General features: G+C 42.3%; 1 protein-coding gene across 7 annotated transcripts in view; it reads right to left on the reverse strand.

The window, feature by feature from the left end:
- LOC138662704 (diacylglycerol kinase eta-like) overlaps positions 1 to 22,188 on the reverse strand; it is a 255,548-nt gene that overhangs the window by 86,178 nt on the left and 147,182 nt on the right. For all 7 annotated transcript variants that reach the window (XM_069748579.1, XM_069748582.1, XM_069748580.1 and 4 more), the window contains 2 exons: positions 3,262 to 3,372; positions 883 to 963 (listed from right to left, as the gene is read on the reverse strand). In XM_069748579.1, coding sequence (XP_069604680.1) covers positions 883 to 963; positions 3,262 to 3,372 — 192 coding nt within the window. The remainder of the gene's footprint in view (positions 1 to 882; positions 964 to 3,261; positions 3,373 to 22,188) is intronic.

A 22,188-nucleotide genomic window follows, 5' to 3' on the forward strand; every position in this document is an offset into this window, starting at 1 on the left:
ACAATTCTAACCAGTTAAACAACATAGCAATATTTTTTTTAAAAAGAAAAACCTAACCTGTTCCTGCAACAAAAGACGTTTTATCGTGTTATGTGTTTCCTTTAGCTCTTAGTCAAAACAGGGGATCAATTTCTCAGGTCTTGTCCATTTAGATTCCAGAGTACAGAAAGTTTATAGAGCATGTTTGATGTGACACATACGTAGGGTGGCATGTTACATAGAATTTCCAGCATACAGTATGTTTCATGCTTCTACATGCCGCCCTACAGCACTGCTCAACAGTTTACACCCCTGTTCATGCAATGGTTTTCCTTGTTCATATTGTAATGTGCACAGTGTAGATTCAGACTGAAGACAGCAAAACCAGGTGAGAACACACATGTAAAGAAACGTGTGAAATGGACCAGAATGTGTGTTAAATCTTAGATTCCTAAAAGTACCCCTCTTTTACTCTAACATCAGCTTTACACCTCATTGCCAAGCTCTCAAGTAGCTTCATCAGGTGGGTACCACGAATGGCTTCTACTGAACATGTATGCTTCCTTAAGGGTTCATTTGTCAAATTGCTAGCCTTTGGAAAATCTGCAATAATCAGATGTGAATGTCAGAGGCAGTGTCGGCACACAGCTCCACACAATGCTGAGTCATGAAAACCATCAACCACTATGTTGAAACTACATGAGACCAAGGAAAAGAAGATGAAGAATTACCTCTGCTGCAGAGGATAAGTTCATCAGAGTTACCAACCTCATAGGGTCAAACTTGATCACTCTTGGCTTTATGGGTAAGTTAACACGTTGCATGTACATGGCTGCCGTCAGCTTGGATTGGAATTCTATTGTTCAAAAGAGTTTAATGCAAATAACATCTTTATCACTCTACCGTGAAGCTGTTGTTGATGTTCTTCGTACTCGTCTCGGCGACACTGGCATCTGAAAGGTCGACTTCATCAAATATCAGAGACTGCAGAAACAAAAGGGCTGGTTAAGGTAAATTTATCCTAAACAGTATTCTTCCACCAGAACTAAGAAATAGTCAAAAACTGCTACGACCATAAGACTGTTTTATCGGTAAAGCTCGGATTGGCCCACCGGAGGGCAGGTGAATCCCCAGGTGGGCCACACACTTAAAGCACTTCACACAACAAGGCAGGATCTATGAAACTGCCAAGTTTATTATTTTATCGATAAAGACTTTGGCAAGTATTGGCCAAAAGGACTACGGACGCTTTTGAACAGCAGCTCGCCACTATTGTATCCAATCTCTAAAGTATTCATCAGAAACTTTTTACCAATATGAACTTTAATGTTCTGATAGGCTGTAAAAGTGAGGTTTTTTTGTCCTCCATCTGGCCACTATGCATCTGCAAAATGATCAAAAAAAGCATAAAAGCCATCCCACCGCGTCCTATACTGTCTCTTATACTAAAACCTTACCATGTATCAAAAAGGACCTCAATGTGAATATGGGCAGGACAGATTCGAGGCCCAACTATGGACACCCGCAGACACAGTCAGGCCTCTGTCCCGCCCGGACCTTATTTACAATGGGGTCACCTTGGTAAGGTTTTAAGTATACGACTGTCTCGATTTAGGTGCACCTTGTCGCGGTGGGATGACTTTTATGCAAAAACAATGTTTGCTATCAAAGTCCCTATGTTATTTATATGTATTATTACGTCTTACTTACAGCAGGGTTTTTGCTCGTTTTGTTTCCATCTTAGGTTTTGTCTTGTGAACTGTATGGCAGCAGATTGCAGATTCCCATTTTTACTGTAAGAAATGTATGGCCTGTGATATTTGTTTTTTTATAATGGCTTTCTGTGGTGAACATTTGCCTACACATCCACTCTGTGGTCACCTCCTCAGTATATGTGTCCAACAGTGGCTATAAATGCAGTGTGTACGAAGCCTAGGTCAGCCGACTGCTGCAACCATTAATGTAACCAAAGCCGTCCATTATTCAGCTTCGTCTGCTTATCTGCTTCTCGTAAGGAGTTTTCGAGTCTCAGAATATTGATGATCATTATCTAATAGACTTGATGACCCTCTGCCTCCTTTGCTTGGTGAACACGGTCTGCAGCGGCAGTGCGGGAATTGCAGCATTTTTCAGGGTGCTGCAGCAATATTCGGCACAGACACAAATATATAGAAGTCGCACATAAAAAAAGAACAAAAAAAGAGCAGATTGAGGCCATCCGCAAGTGTGGTGGTCTCATACGGCTGATTGGAGGGGTACCGAGAATCAAAAATGCCAGGAAAGAAGAAGTGGGTGATGGAGATCCAAAATAAGTTTCGCCAATTTTGGAGGTCATCTGGAGCATAACCTTCAAAGCAAATTACAGCGTTGTTGTAGTATTTTCATACACTGAAAAATCCGACAATGTTTATTCTGTTTCTTATACATTTTATACATTTTGTGAATCCATTCATTTCTCTATACAGATTGGGCCACATAATTAATAATTAAAGACAAACAAAAGAAAAAAAAGTCCGCACTAACAGCTGGTTAATATCAGAGGCAGGGGATGAAAGCAAGCTTGCTCTGCGTAAATCATGCCAGTTTTAAGGAATCGGGTACTCCGTGAAAAACAGCCAAAGTTCAATACAACATGCAAGGAGCAAAAGAGAGCACTCACCATCCGGGGAAAACTTCAGTCTTTATTGTGGCAATAAAACATAGCAAGGTCTTACAGGAGAACGAAAGGTGTCAGGAGACGACGGCCGTTTTGCGCTGCCGCGCTTCTATGGGTCTGAGCCGAGTCAGACCCGTAGAAGCGCGGCAGCGCGAAACGGCCGTCGTCTCCTGACACCTTTCGTTCTCCTGTAAGACCTTGCTATGTTTTATTGCCACAATAAAGACTGAAGTTTTCTCCGGATGGTGAGTGCTCTCTTTTGCTCCTTGCATGTGATAATTAATAATTAATTAGCAATACATCTCCCGACCTAACAGAGGATTAGCCTAAGTAACGATATCCATATGGGCCTCTGTGACATCTGTGAGCAGATGTGTCTTAAAAGTGTAACGACGATTGCGTATGTGAATAATGTTGTAGTATTGGCAATAGATGCCCCATTGTAGTTAATGGACGAGAAACAGAAAATGTACAGTCTTTTAGTGTATGAGAATCCTCTTAATAGATTGACTTGTCAAGCCCTAGAAGAAGCCTGCAACCATTGATTTCCTTTATGACCGGAAACGAGTTAATTATTGTAATATTCTGATGCATCAAAAACCAGAAGTCATTGTAGAGTTTGCCACCTTTGAATCTTTGGCGTAGTACAATGTGCGTCCTCTGAGCTTGAAGTAGCGTCTCTTCCATCGCTGAAAGGAGCTGGTCTGTTTCAGCAGAATTCCTTCCTTTACACTTTTCTGCAAAAATAAAAAAAGAGATGACAAAATCATCTTACAATTTTCAAAGTGAGCAAACTGTGCACAAATAATATACACACAAACTTAGAAACAAATGTCTTTACTGATGTTAACTATGGCGGCTCTCTAAAAGGGGAGGATAGGGGCGGCTGTGTGCGCCAGACTATAGTCGCATTAAAGGGGCTGTCCAGCCTTAGGCTCCAAGTATGCAGTCACTCTATATGACTGCAGACTTCTGAATCCTCATAATGCGCCCTGTGAGGATTGTTTGGTGCTGGCACCAGGAAGTGTGGGAGTTGCCGCATTCCGACTAGACATGTCTCTCTCCATACACTTGCATTGAGTGAAGCTGCACATGTCTAGTTGGCATGTGATCGCTCCCGGAAGCGGCACCAGAGAATACACACAGCGCAGTGCGCACGATGTAAGGATTCAGAAATCTGCAGTCACAAAGAGTGACTGCAGACTTGTAGCCTAAACCCAAACAACTCCTTTAAGTTAATTCAGAAAGCTCTACCAAAATACAGCAATTCAATATTATTGAATGAAGCACATTATAAGAAGACCGATCACACCAATAATGCCACCATACAATAATGAAATGTTACCGAAAAACTATGGCCTCTGCCATTATCACTACAGTGATTCCATTGTATCACCAAACTATTACTGAATAAAGATTATTACACAGGTACCAATATCACCCCACTGATCATATAACCGTAGACACCAGTTTCACACAGTTGGACCATAAAAGTGAATAAGGTTAGCTAGTCACTTTTTAATTATTTTTTTAAACTCTTATACTCTTATGTATGACACTTTATAGACATATTGCAGCATGTGTTGATCATAGACTTCCATTTAAAAACAAACAAACAAACAATATACATACATGCAGTATACAGCCTTCTGCAACGTATCTTTCTTGGAAAGTCACATGCACAGATAATGTAGAGGATGCCACCTTGTCCCTGTTGCAGGCCTAAGTGTAAAAAGCTCATTATACAGTACAGGTCTCTGTATTGTCTCATATATTTGTACACTGTAATAAGATCGCATCTAAGTCTCTGTTTTTTCAAACTGAATAACGCCAAGTTTGATAACATGTCACCATACTCCAGTCCACCCATTCCCTTAATAACCTTGGCTAGTTCAGCTATGCCCTTCTTACACACTGGTGACCAAAATTGTACCCAGTATTTCACAACTCAGCTGTTGGGTGACCTGGGACCAGGGGCTCCTTCCCTGTCCCTAACACTAGGGGCGCCCCTAGCTCGCCCTATTCCTTGGGATACTTCTGAAGGTGAACATGCCAGGCCCACCTCCCTTGCCTTATCTCCAGAATTAGCCCTCTGTCTGTTCCCTTTCCCCCACCCAGGAAAGAGGGGAGCTGTCGTGCATTGCAGTTCACTAACCCGACTAACAAGGCAACACAAACAAGGGGTAACTGAAAATACCAGGTATACAACTAATTACTCACATATAACAGAGGAATGCATCGGGGAGTGGAGGATGGGAAAAAAACACAAAATAACTCCTCCAAACTTCTTCTCATAAAAAGCACCAAAACACCTCTCCTCCAAGCCATGCAGCATAAGCTAGCTCTGACAATGTTTTTGAATGAGGACACAGATTATATAGGGGATAGGAATGGCCTACAGAGCTCAGCTGAGAGCTTAGACTCCCAGAGCTTCCAACATAGCCGATTAACCCCTGTTCATCCAAAAGAAACACCATTTAAAAAGGTGAAGTGCTTTTTATCAGCACAGAAGTAGAAGCAATCAGACGCTGCAGTCTTCTTGCAATTCTCTGTTGCAGTAACCCCGTGACACGGTATTCTAAGTGCGGCCACACTAGTGGTTTGTATAGAGGTAAAACAATGTTCTCATTCTGAGCCTCTTTTAATGCATCCCATTATTTTATTTGCCTTGGCAGCAGCTGCCTGACACCGATCAATAAAGTGGAGTTTGCCGCCCACCCACACACCCAAGTCTTTTCAGTAACAGTTTTACCCAGTGTTTTACAATTTAGTACATATCTAAACATTTTATTGTCTCTGGAAAAAGTGCACAACGTTACATCTATCTACATTAAGTTTCAATTGAGATTTCTCAACCCAGGCCTCCAGCTTACATACATCCTTCTGTAGTATTACATTATCCTCCTCTGTATTGATTACCCAGCAGAGTTTAGTATTATCTGTAAATATTGAAATTCTACTCTGTATGCCCCCTACAAGGTCATTAATAAATATCCTAAACATAAAAGGGCCCAATACTGACCCCTGTGACACCTCACTGTTAACAGTGACCTAATCCGAGTGTGTTCCAATCACCCTCTGTTTCCTATCACTGAGCCAGTTCTTCACCAAGTTACACACATTTTCCCTAGTCCCATTTTTCTCATTTTATATATCAAACATTTGTGTGGCACCGTATCAAACGCATTTGAAAATTCCAAATTGACAACATCTACTGAGTTTCCCTGGTTCTGGTCTGAAACTCACCTCCTCACATTAGTTTGATGGGACCGGTCCCTTATAAAACCATGTTGATGCTGGGTCATGAGGCTATTCTGATTGAGATACTCCAGGATAGCTTCTCTTAGGAAACTCTCAAGGATTTTGCCCACAGCCAAGGTTAAACTTACTGGCCTATAATTTCCAGGCTCAGATTTTGTCCCCTCTTTGAAAATTGGCACCACATGTGCTCTGTGTCCATCCTGTGGTACAGACCCTGCTATTATGGAATCTGGAGATATTAACAATAATGGTCTATCTATCACTGCACTTAATTCCTGTAGTATTTGGGGATGTCAGGCATCCGGGCCCGATGATTTGTCTAGTGATTTTGCGGGTTATCAGGTGACATTTAGTGGAGAACGTCTTGTCTCCTTGATCATGTTGTCTATCATGGGATTTTCTTGTATAAATACTGAAAAGAAAAAGGAGTTTAGCAGATTGGCTATTCAATCATCCTCTTCAACCATTTCACTCAAACCATTTCTTGGGGGCCAACATTATTATTTTTCAGTTTCTTACTTTTTATATAGTTGTAGAAAATGTTTGGATTGTTTTTATTTCCTTTGGCAATGAATCTCTCTGTCTCAATCTTTTCTACCTTGATTTGAATTTTACACAATTAATTTTTTTCCATAATTATTTAATGCCTCATCACTACCCTCTTGTATTATTTCCTCATCTCCTCCCTCTTATATTATTTCCTCATCTTCTCCCTCTTGTATTATTTCCTCATTTCTTCCCTCTTGTGTTACTTCCTCATCTCCTCCCTCTTGTATTATTTCCTCATCTCCTCCCTCTTGTTTATTTTCTGATCTTCTCCCTCTTGTATTACTTCCTCATCTCTTCCTTTTCGTATTATTTCCTCATCTCCTCCTTCTTGTGTTACGTCCTCATCTCCTCCCTCTTGCATTATTTCTCATAACTTCCCTCTTGTATTATTTCCTCATCTACTCCCTCTTGTATTACTTTCTCATCTCCCACTTGTATTATTTCCTCATAACTTCCCTCTTGTATTATTTCCTCATCTTCACCCTCTTGTATTATTTCCTTGTCTCCTCCCTCTTGTATTATTTCCTTCTCTTCCCTCTTGTATTACTTCCTCATCTCCTCTATCTTGTATTACTTCCTCATCTCTTCCCTCTTATATTACTTCCTCATCTCCTCCTTCTTGTATTATTTCCTCATCTCCTCTATCTTGTATTACCTCCTCATCTCTTCCCTCTTATATTACTTCCTCATCTCTTCCCTCTTATTACTTCCTCATCTCCTCCTTCTTGTATTATTTCCTCATCTCCTTCCTCTTGTATTATTTCCTTGTCTCCTTCCTCTTGTATTACTTCTTCATCTCCTCCCTCTTGTATTATTTCCTCATCTCCTCCCTCTTGTATTATTTTCTCATCTCCCTTTTGTATTAGTTCCTCATCTCCTCCTTCTTGAATTATTTACTCATCTCCTCCCTCTTGCATTACTTCCTCATCTCCTCCCTCTTGCATTACTTCCTCATCTCCATCCTCGTGTATTGCTTCATCTCCTCCCTCTTGTATTACTTCCTCATCTCCTCCCTCTTGTTTTACTTCCTCTTCTCCTCCCTCTTGTATTACTTCATCTCCTCACTCTTGTATTACTTCCTCATCTCCTTCCTCTTGCATTACTTCCTCATCTCCTCCCTCTTGTATTACTTCATCTCCTCCCTCTTGTATTACTTCCTCATCTCCTTCCTCTTGTATTACTTCCTCATCTCTTCCCTCATCTCCTCCCTCTTGTATTATTTCCTCATCTTCTCCCTCTTGTATTATTTCCTCATCTACTCCTTCTTGTATTATTTCCTCATCTCCTCCTTCTTGTAATATGTCCTTGTCACTTCCCTCTTGTATTATTTCCTCATCTCCTCCTCTTGTATTACTTCCTCATCTCTTGCCTCTTGTATCATTTCCTCGTCTCCTCACTTGTGTATTATTTCCTCATCTCCTCCTTCTTGTATTATTTCCTCATCTACTCCTTCTTGTATTATTTCCTCATCTACTCCTTCTTGTATTATTTCCTCATCTCCTCATCTTGTGTTACTTCCTCATCTCCTCCCTCTTGTGTTACTTCATCTTCTCCCTCTTGTATTACTTCCTCATTTCCTTCCTCTTGTATTATTTCCTCATCTCCTCCTCTTGTATTATTTCCTGATCTCCTCCCTCTTGTATTACTTCCTCATCTCTTCCCTCTTGTATTACTTCCTCATCTCCTCCCTCTTGTATTACTTCCTCATTTCCTTCCTCTTGTATTATTTCCTCATCTCCTCCTCTTGTATTATTTCCTCATCTCTTCCCTCTTGTATTACTTCCTCATCTCCTCCCTCTTGTATTACTTCCTCATCTCTTCCCTCTTGTATTACTTCATCTCCCCCCTCTTGTATTATTTCCTCATCTCCTCCCTCTTGTATTATTTCCTCATCTCCTCCCTCATGTATTATTTCCTCATCTCCTCCTCTTGTATTACTTCCTCATCTCTTCGTTCTCGTATTATTTCCTCATCTCCTCCTTCTTGTGTTATTTCCTCATCTCCTACCCCTTGTATTATTTCCTTGTAACTTCCCTCTTGTATTATTTCCTCATCTACTCCCTCTTGTATTACTTTCTCATCTCCCACTTGTATTATTTCCTCATAACTTCCCTCTTGTATTATTTCCTTGTCTCCTCCCTCTTGTATTACTTCCTCATCTCTTCCCTCTTGTATTATTTCCTCATCTCCTCCCTCTTGTAGTATTTCCTCATGTCCTCCCCTTGTATTACTTCCTCATCTCCTCCCTCTTGTATTATTTCCTCATCTCCTCCCTCTTGTATTATTTTCTCATCTCCCTTTTGTAGTAGTTCCTCATCTCCTCCTTCTTGTATTAGTTCCTCATCTCCTCCCTCTTGCATTACTTCCTCATCTCCTCCCTCTTGCATTACTTCCTCATCTCCTTCCTCTTGTATTACCTCATCTCCTCCCTCTTGTATTACTTCCTCATCTCCTCCCTCTTGTATTATTTCCTTGTCTCCTCCCTCTTGTATTACTTCCTCATCTCTTCCCTCTTGTATTATTTCCTCATCTCCTCCCTCTTGTAGTATTTCCTCATGTCCTCCCCTTGTATTACTTCCTCATCTCCTCCCTCTTGTATTATTTCCTCATCTCCTCCCTCTTGTATTATTTTCTCATCTCCCTTTTGTAGTAGTTCCTCATCTCCTCCTTCTTGTATTAGTTCCTCATCTCCTCCCTCTTGCATTACTTCCTCATCTCCTCCCTCTTGCATTACTTCCTCATCTCCTTCCTCTTGTATTACTTCATCTCCTCCCTCTTGTATTACTTCCTCATCTCCTCCCTCTTGTATTATTTCCTTGTCTCCTCCCTCTTGTATTACTTCCTCATCTCTTCCCTCTTGTATTATTTCCTCATCTCCTCCCTCTTGTAGTATTTCCTCATCTCCTCCCCTTGTATTACTTCCTCATCTCCTCCCTCTTGTATTTTTTCCTCATCTCCTCCCTCTTGTATTATTTTCTCATCTCCCTTTTGTAGTAGTTCCTCATATCCTCCTTCTTGTATTATTTCCTCATCTCCTCCCTCTTGCATTACTTCCTCATCTCCTCCCTCTTGCATTACTTCCTCATCTCCTTCCTCTTGTATTACTTCATCTTCTCCCTCTTGTATTACTTCCTCATCTCCTCCCTCTTGTATTATTTCCTTGTCTCCTCCCTCTTGTATTACTTCCTCATCTCTTCCCTCTTGTATTATTTCCTCATCTCCTCCCTCTTGTAGTATTTCCTCATCTCCTCCCCTTGTATTACTTCCTCATCTCCTCCCTCTTGTATTACTTCATCTCCTCCCTCTTGTATTATTTTCTCATCTCCCTTTTGTAGTAGTTCCTCATCTCCTCCTTCTTGTATTATTTCCTCATCTCCTCCCTCTTGCATTACTTCCTCATCTCCTCCCTCTTGCATTACTTCCTCATCTCCTTCCTCTTTTATTATTTCCTTATCTCCTCCCTCTTGTATTACTTCCTCATCTCTTCCCTCTTGTATTATTTCCTTGTCTCCTCCCTCTTGCATTATTTCCTTGTCTCCTCCCTCTTGTATTACTTCCTCATCTCTTCCCTCTTGTATTATTTCCTCATCTCCTCCCTCTTGTATTATTTCCTCATCTCCTCCCTCATGTATTATTTCCTCATCTCCTCCTCTTGTATTACTTCCTCATCTCTTCGTTCTCGTATTATTTCCTCATCTCCTCCTTCTTGTGTTATTTCCTCATCTCCTACCCCTTGTATTATTTCCTTGTAACTTCCCTCTTGTATTATTTCCTCATCTACTCCCTCTTGTATTACTTTCTCATCTCCCACTTGTATTATTTCCTCATAACTTCCCTCTTGTATTATTTCCTCATCTTCACTTTCTTGTATTATTTCCTTGTCTCCTCCCTCTTGTATTACTTCCTCATCTCTTCCCTCTTGTATTATTTCCTCATCTCCTCCCTCTTGTAGTATTTCCTCATCTCCTCCCCTTGTATTACTTCCTAAACTCCTCCCTCTTGTATTATTTCCTCATCTCCTCCCTCTTGTATTATTTTCTCATCTCCCTTTTGTAGTAGTTCCTCATCTCCTCCTTCTTGTATTATTTCCTCATCTCCTCCCTCTTGCATTACTTCCTCATCTCCTCCCTCTTGCATTACTTCCTCATCTCCTTCCTCTTGTATTACTTCATCTCCTCCCTCTTGTATTACTTCCTCATCTCCTCCCTCTTGTATTATTTCCTTGTCTCCTCCCTCTTGTATTACTTCCTCATCTCTTCCCTCTTGTATTATTTCCTCATCTCCTCCCTCTTGTAGTATTTCCTCATCTCCTCCCCTTGTATTACTTCCTCATCTCCTCCCTCTTGTATTATTTCCTCATCTCCTCCCTCTTGTATTATTTTCTCATCTCCCTTTTGTAGTAGTTCCTCATCTCCTCCTTCTTGTATTATTTCCTCATCTCCTCCCTCTTGCATTACTTCCTCATCTCCTCCCTCTTGCATTACTTCCTCATCTCCTTCCTCTTGTCTTACTTCATCACCTCCCTCTTGTATTACTTCCTCATCTCCTCCCTCTTGTATTATTTCCTTGTCTCCTCCCTCTTGTATTACTTCCTCATCTCTTCCCTCTTGTATTATTTCCTCATCTCCTCCCTCTTGTAGTATTTCCTCATCTCCTCCCCTTGTATTACTTCCTCATCTCCTCCCTCTTGTATTATTTCCTAATTTCCTTCCTCTTGTATTATTTCCTCATCTCCTCCCTCTTGTATTATCTCCTCCCTCTTGTATTACTTCCTCATCTCCTCCCTCTTGCATTATTTCTTCATCTCCTCCCTCTTGTTTATTTCCTCATTTCCTCCCTCTTGTATTACTTCCTCATCTCTTACCTCTTTTATTATTTCCTCATCTCCTCCCTCTTGTATTATTTCCTCATCTCCTCCTCTTGTATTACTTCATCATCTCTTCCCTCTTGTATTACTTCCTCATCTCTTCCCTCTTGTATTACTTCATCTCCTCCCTCTTGTATTATTTCCTCATCTCCTCCTCTTGTATTACTTCCTCATCTCCTCCCTCTTGTATTGCTTCCTCATTTCCTTCCGCTTGTACTATTTCCTCATCTCCTCCTGTTGTGGATTCTGTTGTCGAACTCCCTCCTGTGGTCGTGAATGGTACTTCGGCGAGTTCTGTCCATGGACTCCCTCTGGTGGCTGTGAGTGGAGCTGCTGCTTCTGAGGTTCCTTCCACAGGTGACGTGATTTGTCCTTTGGTTGGCTGCTCTATTTAACTCCACTCAGATCGTTACTCCATGCCAGCTGTCAATGTTCCTGCATTTGTTCAGTTCGCTCTTGGATCTTTCTGGTGACCTGTCTACTCCAGCAGAAGCTAAGTTCCTGCCAGTTATTATTTGTTCATTGTTGCCTTGTCCAGCTGGTTATCATGATTTTGACTTACTAGCTGGAAGCTCTGGGATGCAGAGTGGCATCTCCGCACCGTTAGTCGGTGCGGAGGTCTTTTTGCACACTCTGCGTGGTCTTTTGTAGTTTTTTGTGCTTACCGCAAAGATACCTTTCCTATCCTCTGTCTGTTTATTAAGTCTGGCCTCCCTTTGCTGAAACCTGTTTCATTTCTGCGTTTCTGACTTTCATCTTTACTCACAGTCAATATATGTGGGGGGCTGCCTTTTCTTTTGGGGGATTTCTCTGAGGCAAGGTAGGCTTTATTTTCTATCTCTAGGGCTAGCTAGCTCTTAGGCTGTGAAGAGGCGTCTAGGGAGAGTCAGGAACGCTCCACGGCTATTTCTAGTTGTTGTGATAGGATTAGGGGTTGCGGTCAACAGAGCTCCCACATCCCAGAGCTTGTCCTGTGTCAGTTTAACTATCAGGTCGTGCCGGGTGCTCCTAACCACCAGGTCCATAACAGTACAGCTGGCCCAAAGTATTAATGCATCTCAATAGAGGGATAAGAGAAGTTCTGAGACCATTTTTTTTTCTTTGCACTGTGTTTTGTTTTTCTTTTCCCCTAAACCTTTGGGTGGTTCAGGACACAGGTATAGATATGGACATTCAAGGTCTGTCCTCTTGTGTGGATCATCTCACTGCAAGGGTACAAAACATTCAAGATTTTGTGGTTCAGAATCCGATGTTAGAGCCTAGAATTCCTATTACTGAATTATTTTCTGGGGATAGATCTAAGTTCTTGAATTTCAAAAATAATTGTAAACTGTTTCTAGCTTTGAAACCCCGCTCCTCTGGTGACCCCGTTCAACAAGTAAAAATCATTATTTCTTTGTTGCGTGGTGACCCTCAAGACTGGGCATTTTCCCTTGCGCCAGGAGATCCTGCATTGCGTGATGTTGATGCGTTTTTTCTGGCGCTTGGATTGCTTTATGATGAACCAAATTCAGTGGATCAGGCAGAGAAAATCTTGCTGGCTTTGTGTCAGGGTCAGGATGAAGCGGAGGTGTACTGTCAGAAGTTTAGAAAGTGGTCTGTGCTTACTCAGTGGAATGAGTGTGCCCTGGCGGCAATTTTCAGAAAGGGTCTTTCTGAAGGCCTTAAGGATGTCATGGTGGGATTTCCCACGCCTGCTGGCCTGAATGAGTCTATGTCCTTGGCCATTCAGATCGATCGGCGCTTGCGTGAGTGCAAAGCTGTGCACCATTTGGCGGTATTCTCTGAGCATAGGCCTGAGCCTATGCAGTGTGATAGGACTTTGACCAGAGCTGAATGGCAAGAACACAGACGTCGGAATGGGCTGTGTTTTTACTGTGGTGAATCCACTCATGCTATCTCCGATTGTCTTAAGCGCACTAAGCGGTTCGCTAGGTCTGCCACCATTGGTACGGTACAGTCTAAATTTCTTTTGTCCGTTACTCTGATTTGCTCTTTGTCGTCCTGTTCTGTTATGGCATTTGTGGATTCAGGCGCTGCCCTGAATTTGATGGACTTGGAGTTTGCCAGGCGCTGTGTTGGTCCCCAACTTCGTGTTGGGGATTTGGTTTGGTTGTCATCTCGTCATGTTCTTATGAAGGTTTCCTCTCCTAAGTTTAAGCCTCGTTTCATTGGGCCATATAAGATTTCTGAAGTTCTTAATCCTGTGTCATTTCGTTTGGACCTTCCAGCTTCTTTTGCCATCCATAATGTATTCCATAGGTCGTTGTTGCGGAGATACGTGGCGCCTATGGTTCCCTCCGTTGATCCTCCTGCCCCGGTGTTGGTCGAGGGGGAGTTGGAGTATGTGGTGGAGAAGATTTTGGATTCTCGTGTTTCGAGACGGAAACTCCAGTACCTGGTCAAGTGGAAGGGTTATGGTCAGGAAAATAATTCCTGGGTTTTTGCCTCTGATGTTCATGCTGCCGATCTAGTTCGTGCCTTTCATTTGGCTCATCCTGATCGGCCTGGGGGCTCTGGTGAGGGTTCGGTGACCCCTCCTCAAGGGGGGGGTACTGTTGTGAATTCTGTTGTCGAACTCCCTCCTGTGGTCGTGAATGGTACTTCGGCGAGTTCTGTCCATGGACTCCCTCTGGTGGCTGTGAGTGGAGCTGCTGCTTCTGAGGTTCCTTCCACAGGTGACGTGATTTATCCTTTGGTTGGCTGCTCTATTTAACTCCACTCAGATCGTTACTCCATGCCAGCTGTCAATGTTCCTGCATTTGTTCAGTTCGCTCTTGGATCTTTCTGGTGACCTGTCTACTCCAGCAGAAGCTAAGTTCCTGCCAGTTATTATTTGTTCATTGTTGCCTTGTCCAGCTGGTTATCATGATTTTGACTTACTAGCTGGAAGCTCTGGGATGCAGAGTGGCATCTCCGCACCGTTAGTCGGTGCGGAGGTCTTTTTGCACACTCTGCGTGGTCTTTTTTAGTTTTTTGTGCTGACCGCAAAGATACCTTTCCTATCCTCTGTCTGTTTAGTAAGTCTGGCCTCCCTTTGCTGAAACCTGTTTCATTTCTGCGTTTGTGACTTTCATCTTTACTCACAGTCAATATATGTGGGGGGCTGCCTTTTCCTTTGGGGAATTTCTCTGAGGCAAGGTAGGCTTTATTTTCTATCTCTAGGGCTAGCTAGCTCTTAGGCTGTGAAGAGGCGTCTAGGGAGAGTCAGGAACGCTTCACGGCTATTTCTAGTTGTTGTGATAGGATTAGGGGTTGCGGTCAGCAGAGCTCCCACATCCCAGAGCTTGTCCTGTGTCAGTTTATCAGGTCGTGCTGGGTGCTCCTAACCACCAGGTCCATAACATCCTCCCTCTTGTATTATTTCCTCATTTCCTTCCTCTTGTATTACTTTCTCATCTCTTCCCTCTTGTATTAATTCCTCATCTCCTCCTCTTGTATTACTCCCTCATCTCCTTCTCTTGTATTACTTCATCTCCTCCCTTTTTTATTACTTCCTTATTTCCTTCCTCTTGTATTACTTCCTCATCTCTTCCCTCTTTTATTATTTCCTCATCTCCTCCTCTTGTATTACTCCCTCATCTCCTCCTCTTGCATTACTTCATCTCCTCCTTCTTGTATTACTTCCTCATTTCCTTCCTTTTGTATTACTTCCTTATCTCTTCCCTCTTGTGTTAATTCCTCATCTCCTCCCTCTTGTATTATTTCCTCATTTCCTTCCTCTTGTATTACTTCCTCAACTCTTCCCTCTTGTATTATTTCCTCATCTCCTCCCTCTTGTATTACTCCCTCATCTCCTCCTCTTGTATTACTTCATCTCCCCACTCTTGTATTACTTCCTCATTTCTTTCCTCTTGTATTACTTCCTCATCTCCTCCCTCTTGTATTATTTCCTCATTTCCTCCCTCTTGTTTTACTTCCTCATCTCTTCCCTCTTGTATTAATTCCTCATCTCCTCCCTCTTGTATTACTTCCTCATCTCCTCTCTCTTGTATTATTTCCTCATCTCCTCCCTCTTGTGTTATTTCCTCATCTCCTCCTCTTGTATTACTTCCTAATCTCCTCCTCTTGTATTCCTTCCTCATTTCCTTCCTCTTGTATTATTTCCTCATCTCCTCCTCTTGTATTACTTCCTCATCTCCTCCCTCTTGTATTATTTCCTCATCTCCTCCTCTTGTATTACTTCCTCATCTCTTCCCTCTTGTATTACTTCCTCATCTCTTCCCTCTTGTATTAATTCCTCATCTCCTCCCTCTTTTATTATTTCCTCATCTCCTCCCTCTTCTATTATTTCCTCATCTCCTCCCTCTTGTATTACTTCCTCATTTCCTTCCTCTTGTATTACTTCCTCATCTCCTCCCTCTTGTATTATTTCCTCATCTCCTCCCTCTTGTATTATTTCCTCATCTCCTCCCTCTTGTATTACTCCCTCATCTGCTCCCTCTTGCTTTAATCCTCTAAACACTTTCTTTTTGTCATTTATTGCGCCCCTTACAGCTCTGTTTAGCCATAGTTGTTTCCTCCTATTTTTGGCTTTTTTATTCTCTTAGGGTATATGTTGCGCACACGTCCTATTCAGGAGGAGTATTAAATTTTCCCATATGCCTTGTGCTTTTATTCCAAACAATTTTATTGGATTTTCAACTGAAAATAGGGTAATTATGAGAGGTGGGTGGGGGGGGGGAGGGAAGGGAAATGATAAGAGGGGGTAAGGGGAAAAATAACATTAACAGTCAGTATAATCTACATCAGGTATCAAACATTTTGTTAACATAAAAATATGCAAACATTTAGTGAGTCATTTGGTGTACATCTTGTAAATGAACATATTAACATGTGAGAGTGTGAAACTTTTATTAACCTAAGTCATTCCTTCTAAAGTTAAAGTAGTTATGTTAGTTACTCTTGAGGTTCAAGAAGTCAGAGGGGGGAAAGACTTATCCCATTTGGACCATTTTTTTGTGAATTTGGTGAGTTGATTGTTTGCTAAGGCGAATTGGAGTTCATGGGCTCTGTGTTGAGTAATTATAAGCTTTATTTCAGTTAATGAGGGGGTGTGTTGACTCTTCCAATGATAAGCTATACTGTTCTTTACTACTATGCAGATATGGATTATGATGAGTTTCACAGCATGATCCATTTGATCCAGTTCTAATGAAAGTAGGGCTGTCTGAGGTGAAAGGGTGAAAGGAGTGTTAAGAAGTTTACTAAATATTTTTTTTGAAATCTGAGTCCATAGGGAATTTATAGTTGGACAGTTCCAGAAGACAAGTAGCATGTCCCCATTTTGTCCGCAACCTCTCCAGCAGAGGGGGGAGTTAGAGGACCCTATATGAGCTAGTCTATTTGGTGTGAAATACCAGCGCGACATGACTTTAAAATGAGACTCTTGTAGGGACATTGATATGGTGGACTGATAAGAGACAGAAATGGCCTCCTGCCAGTCTTCAGTACTAAATGTAGAGTTTAGGTCCTTTTCCCATTTTTTGATTGAAGGGCTTTTGGAGAGGTTATGGTCAAAATTAAAACAGTTGTAGATAAATCTGTGGCTCCAAAAAATGCGGTGACCAACATTACTCAGTATTTTAATCGAGTCTTCAGAAAATTTTGTTTTTTTCTCCAGGAATGATCTGATGTTCTTTTTAACCCCTTCATGACCCAGCCTATTTTGACCTTAAAGACCTTGCCGTTTTTTGCAATTCTGACCAGTGTCCCTTTATGAGGTAATAACTCAGGAACGCTTCAACGGATCCTAGCGGTTCTGAGACTGTTTTTTCGTGACATATTGGGCTTCATGTTAGTGGTAAATTTAGGTCAATAAATTCTGCGTTTATTTGTGATAAAAACGGAAATTTGGCGAAAATTTTGAAAATTTCGCAATTTTCACATTTTGAATTTTTATTCTGTTAAACCAGAGAGTTATGTGACAAAAAATAGTTAATAAATAACATTTCCCACATGTTTACTTTACATCAGCACAATTTTGGAAACAAAATTTTTTTTTGTTAGGAAGTTATAAGGGTTAAAATTTGACCAGCGATTTCTCATTTTTACAACGAAATTTACAAAACCATTTTTTTTAGGGACCACCTCACATTTGAAGTCAGTTTGAGGGGTCTATATGGCTGAAAATACCCAAAAGTGACACCATTCTAAAAACTGCACCCCCCAAGGTACTCAAAACCACATTCAAGAAGTTTATTAACCCTTCAGGTGCTTCACAGCAGCAGAAGCAACATGGAAGGAAAAAATGAACATTTAACTTTTTAGTCACAAAAATTATCTTTTAGCAACAATTTTTTTATTTTCCCAATGGTAAAAAGAGAAACTGAACCACGAAAGTTGTTGTCCAATTTGTCCTGAGTACGCTGATACCTCATATGTGGGGGTAAACCACTGTTTGGGCACACGGCAGGGCTTGGAAGGGAAAGAGCGCCATTTGACTTTTTGAATCAAAAATTGGCTCCACTCTTTAGCGGATACCATGTCACGTTTGGAGAGCCCCCGTGTGCCTAAAAATTGGAGCTCCCCCACAAGTGACCCCATTTTGGAAACAAGACGCCCCAAGGAACTTATCTAGATGCATAGTGAGCACTTTGAACCCCCAGGTGCTTCACAAATTGATCCGTAAAAATGAAAAAGTACTTTTTTTTCACCAAAAAATTCTTTTAGCCTCAATTTTTTCATTTTCACATGGGCAACAGGATAAAATGGATCCTAAAATGTGTTGGGCAATTTCTCCTGAGTACACCAATACCTCACATGTGGGGGTAAACCACTGTTTGGGCACATGGTAAGGCTCGGAAGGGAAGGAGCGCCATTTGACTTTTTGAATGAAAAATTATTTCCATCATTAGCGGACACCATGTCGCGTTTGGATAGCTCCTGTGTGCCTAAACATTGGCGCTCCCCCACAAGTGACCCCATTTTGGAAACTAGACCCCCCAAGGAACTTATTTAGATGCCTAGTGAGCACTTTAAACCCTCAGGTGCTTCACAAATTGATCTGTAAAAATGAAAAAGTACTTTTTTTTCACAAAAAAATTCTTTTCGCCTCAATTTTTTCATTTTCACATGGGCAGTAGGATAAAATGGATCATAAAATTTGTTGGGCAATTTCTCCCGAGTACGCCGATACCTCATATGTGGGGGTAAACCACTGTTTGGGCACTCGGCAGGGCTCGGAAGGGAAGGCGCGCCATTTGACTTTTTGAATGGAAAATTAGCTCCAATTGTTAGCGGACACCATGTCGCGTTTGGAGAGCCCCTGTGTGCCTAAACATTGGAGCTCCCCCACAAGTGACCCCATTTTGGAAACTAGACTCCCCAAGGAACTTATCTAAATGCATATTGAGCACTTTAAACCCCCAGGTGCTTCACAGAAGTTTATAACGCAGAGCCATGAAAATAAAAAATAATTTTTCTTTCCTCAAAAATGATTTTTTAGCCTAGAATTTCCTATTTTGCCAAGGATAATAGGAGAAATTGGACCCCAAATATTGTTGTCCAGTTTGTCCTGAGTAGGCTGATACCCCATATGTGGGGGTAAACCACTGTTTGGGCGCACGGCAGGGCTCGGAAGGGATGGCACGCCATTTGGCTTTTTAAATGGAAAATTAGCTCCAATCATTAGCGGACACCATGTCACGTTTGGAGAGCCCCTGTATGCCTAAACATTGGAGATCCCCCAGAAATGACCCCATTTTGGAAACTAGACCCCCAAAGGAACTAATCTAGATGTGTGGTGAGGACTTTGAACCCCCAAGTGCTTCACAAAAGTTTATAACGCAGAGCCATGAAAATAAAAAAAAAAAATTATTTTCTCAAAAATGATCTTTTAGCCTGCAATTTTTTATTTTCCCAAGAGTAGCAGGAGAAATTTGACCCCAAAAGTTGTTGTCCAGTTTCTCCTGAGTACGCTGATACCCCATATGTGGGGGTAAATCAGTGTTTGGGCACATGCCGGGGCTCGGAAGTGAAGTAGTGACGTTTTGAAATGCAGACTTTGATGGAATGCTCTGTGGGCGTCACGTTGCGTTTGCAGAGCCCCTGATGTGGCTTAACAGTAGAAACCCCCCACAAGTGACCCCATTTTGGAAACTAGACCCCCAAAGGAACTTATGTAGATGTGTGGTGAGCACTTTGAACCCCCAAGTGCTTCATAGAAGTTTATAATGCAGAGCCGTGAAAATAATAAATACGTTTTCTTTCCTCAAAAATAATTATTTAGCCCAGAATTTTTTATTTTCCCAAGGGTTACAGGAGAAATTGGACCCCAAAAGTTGTTGTCCAGTTTCTCCTGAGTACGCCGATACCCCATGTGTGGGGGTAAACCACTGTTTGGGCACACGTCGGGGCTCAGAAGGGAAGTAGTGACGTTTTGAAATGCAGACTTTGATGGAATGCTCTGTGGGCGTCACGTTGCGTTTGCAGAGCCCCTGATGTGGCTTAACAGTAGAAACCCCCCACAAGTGACCCCATTTTGGAAACTAGACCCCGAAAGGAACTTATCTAGATGTGTGGTGAGCACTTTGAACCCCCAAGTGCTTCATAGAAGTTTATAATGCAGAGCCGTGAAAATAATAAATACGTTTTCTTTCCTCAAAAATAATTATTTAGCCCAGAATTTTTTAATTTTCCCAAGGGTAACAGGAGAAATTTGACCCCAATATTTGTTGTCCAGTTTCTCCTGAGTACGGTGATACCCCATATGTGGGGGTAAACTACTGTTTGGGCACATGCCGGGGCTCGGAATTGAAGTAGTGACGTTTTGAAATGCAGACTTTGATGGAATGCTCTGCGGGCGTCACGTTGCGTTTGCAGAGCCCCTGATGTGCCTAAACAGTAGAAACCCCCCACAAGTGACCCCATTTTGGAAACTTGACCCCGAAAGGAACTTATCTAGATGTGTGGTGAGCACTTTGAACCCCCAAGTGCTTCATAGAAGTTTATAATGCAGAGCCGTGAAAATAATAAATACGTTTTATTTCCTCAAAAATAATTATTTAGCCCAGAATTTTTTATTTTCCCAAGGGTTACAGGAGAAATTGGACCCCAAAAGTTGTTGTCCAGTTTCTCCTGAGTACGCTGATACCCCATGTGTGGGGGTAAACCACTGTTTGGGCACACGTCGGGGCTCAGAAGGGAAGTAGTGACTTTTGAAATGCAGACTTTGATGGAATGGTCTGCGGGCGTCACATTGCGTTTGCAGAGCCCCTGGTGTGCCTAAACAGTAGAAACCCCCACAAGTGACCCCATTTTAGAAACTAGACCCCCCAAGGAACTTATCTAGATATGTGGTGAGCACTTTGAACCCCCAAGTGCTTCACAGACATTTACAACGCAGAGCCGTGAAAATAAAAAATCATTTTTCTTTCCTCAAAAATTTTGTTTTAGCAAGCATTTTTTTAGATTCACAAGGGTAACAGGAGAAATTGGACCCCAGTAATTGTTGCGCAGTTTATCCTGAGTATGCTGGTACCCCATATGTGGGGGTAAACCACTGTTTGGGCACACGTCAGGGCTCGGAAGTGAGGGAGCACCATTTGACTTTTTGAATACGAGATTGGCTGGAATCAATGGTGGCGCCATGTTGCGTTTGGAGACCCCTGATGTGCCTAAACAGTGGTAACCCCTCAATTCTACCTCCAACACTAACCCCCCCACACCCCTAACCCTAATCCCAACTGTAGCCATAACCCTAATCACAACCCTAATCACAACCCTAATTCCAACCCTAACCCTAAGGCTATGTGCCCACGTTGCGGATTCGTGTGAAATATTTCCGCACCATTTTTGAAAAATCAGTGGGTAAAAGGCACTGCGTTTTACCTGCGGATTTTCCGCGGATTTCCAGTGTTTTTTGTGCGGATTTCACCTGCGGATTCCTATTGAGGAACAGGTGTAAAACGTTGCGGAATCCGCACAAAGAATTGACATGCTGCGGAAAATACAACGCAGCGTTTCCGCGCGGTATTTTCCGCACCATGGGCACAGCGGATTTGGTTTTTCATATGTTTACATGGTACTGTAAACCTGATGGAATACTGCTGCGAATCCGCAGCAGCCAATCCGCAGCCAAATCCGCACCGTGTGCACATGGCCTAATTCTAAAGGTATGTGCACATGCTGCGGAAAAGCAGCAGTTTCCCATGAGCTTACAGTTCAATGTAAACCTACGGGAAACAAAAATCGATGCACACATGCTGCGGAAAAACTGCACGGAAACGCAGCGGTTTACATTCCGCAGCATGTCACTTCTTTGTGCGGATTCCGCAGCGGTTTTACAACTGCTCCAATAGAAAATCGCAATTGTAAAACCGCAGTGAAATGTGCAGAAAAAACGCGGTAAATCCGCCATAAATCCGCAGCGGTTTAGCACTGCGGATTTATCAAATCCGCAGCGGAAAAATCCGCAGAGGACCAGAATACGTGTGCACATACCGAAACCCTAACCCTAGCCCTAACCCTAACCCTAGCCCTAACCCTACCCCTACCCCTAACCCTACCCCTACCCCTAACCCTACCCCTAACCCTACCCCTAACCCTAACCCTACCCCTAACCCTACCCCTAACCCTAACCCTACCCCTAACCCTATTCTAACATTAGTGGAAAAAAAAAATTTCTTTATTTTTTTATTGTCCCTACCTATGGGGGTGACAAAGGGGGGGGTCATTTATTATTTTTTTTATTTTGATCACTGAGATATAATCTATCTCAGTGATCAAAATGCACTTTGGAACGAATCTGCCGGCCGGCAGATTCGGCGGGCGCACTGCGCATGCGCCCGCCATTTTGGAAGATGGCGGCGCCCAAGGAGAAGACGGACGGGACCCCGGCAGGATCGGTAAGTATGATGGGGTGGGGGGGACCACG

Source organism: Ranitomeya imitator, chromosome 2 (genome assembly GCF_032444005.1).
Source record: "Ranitomeya imitator isolate aRanImi1 chromosome 2, aRanImi1.pri, whole genome shotgun sequence".
Classification (NCBI taxonomy): Eukaryota; Metazoa; Chordata; class Amphibia; order Anura; family Dendrobatidae; genus Ranitomeya; species Ranitomeya imitator.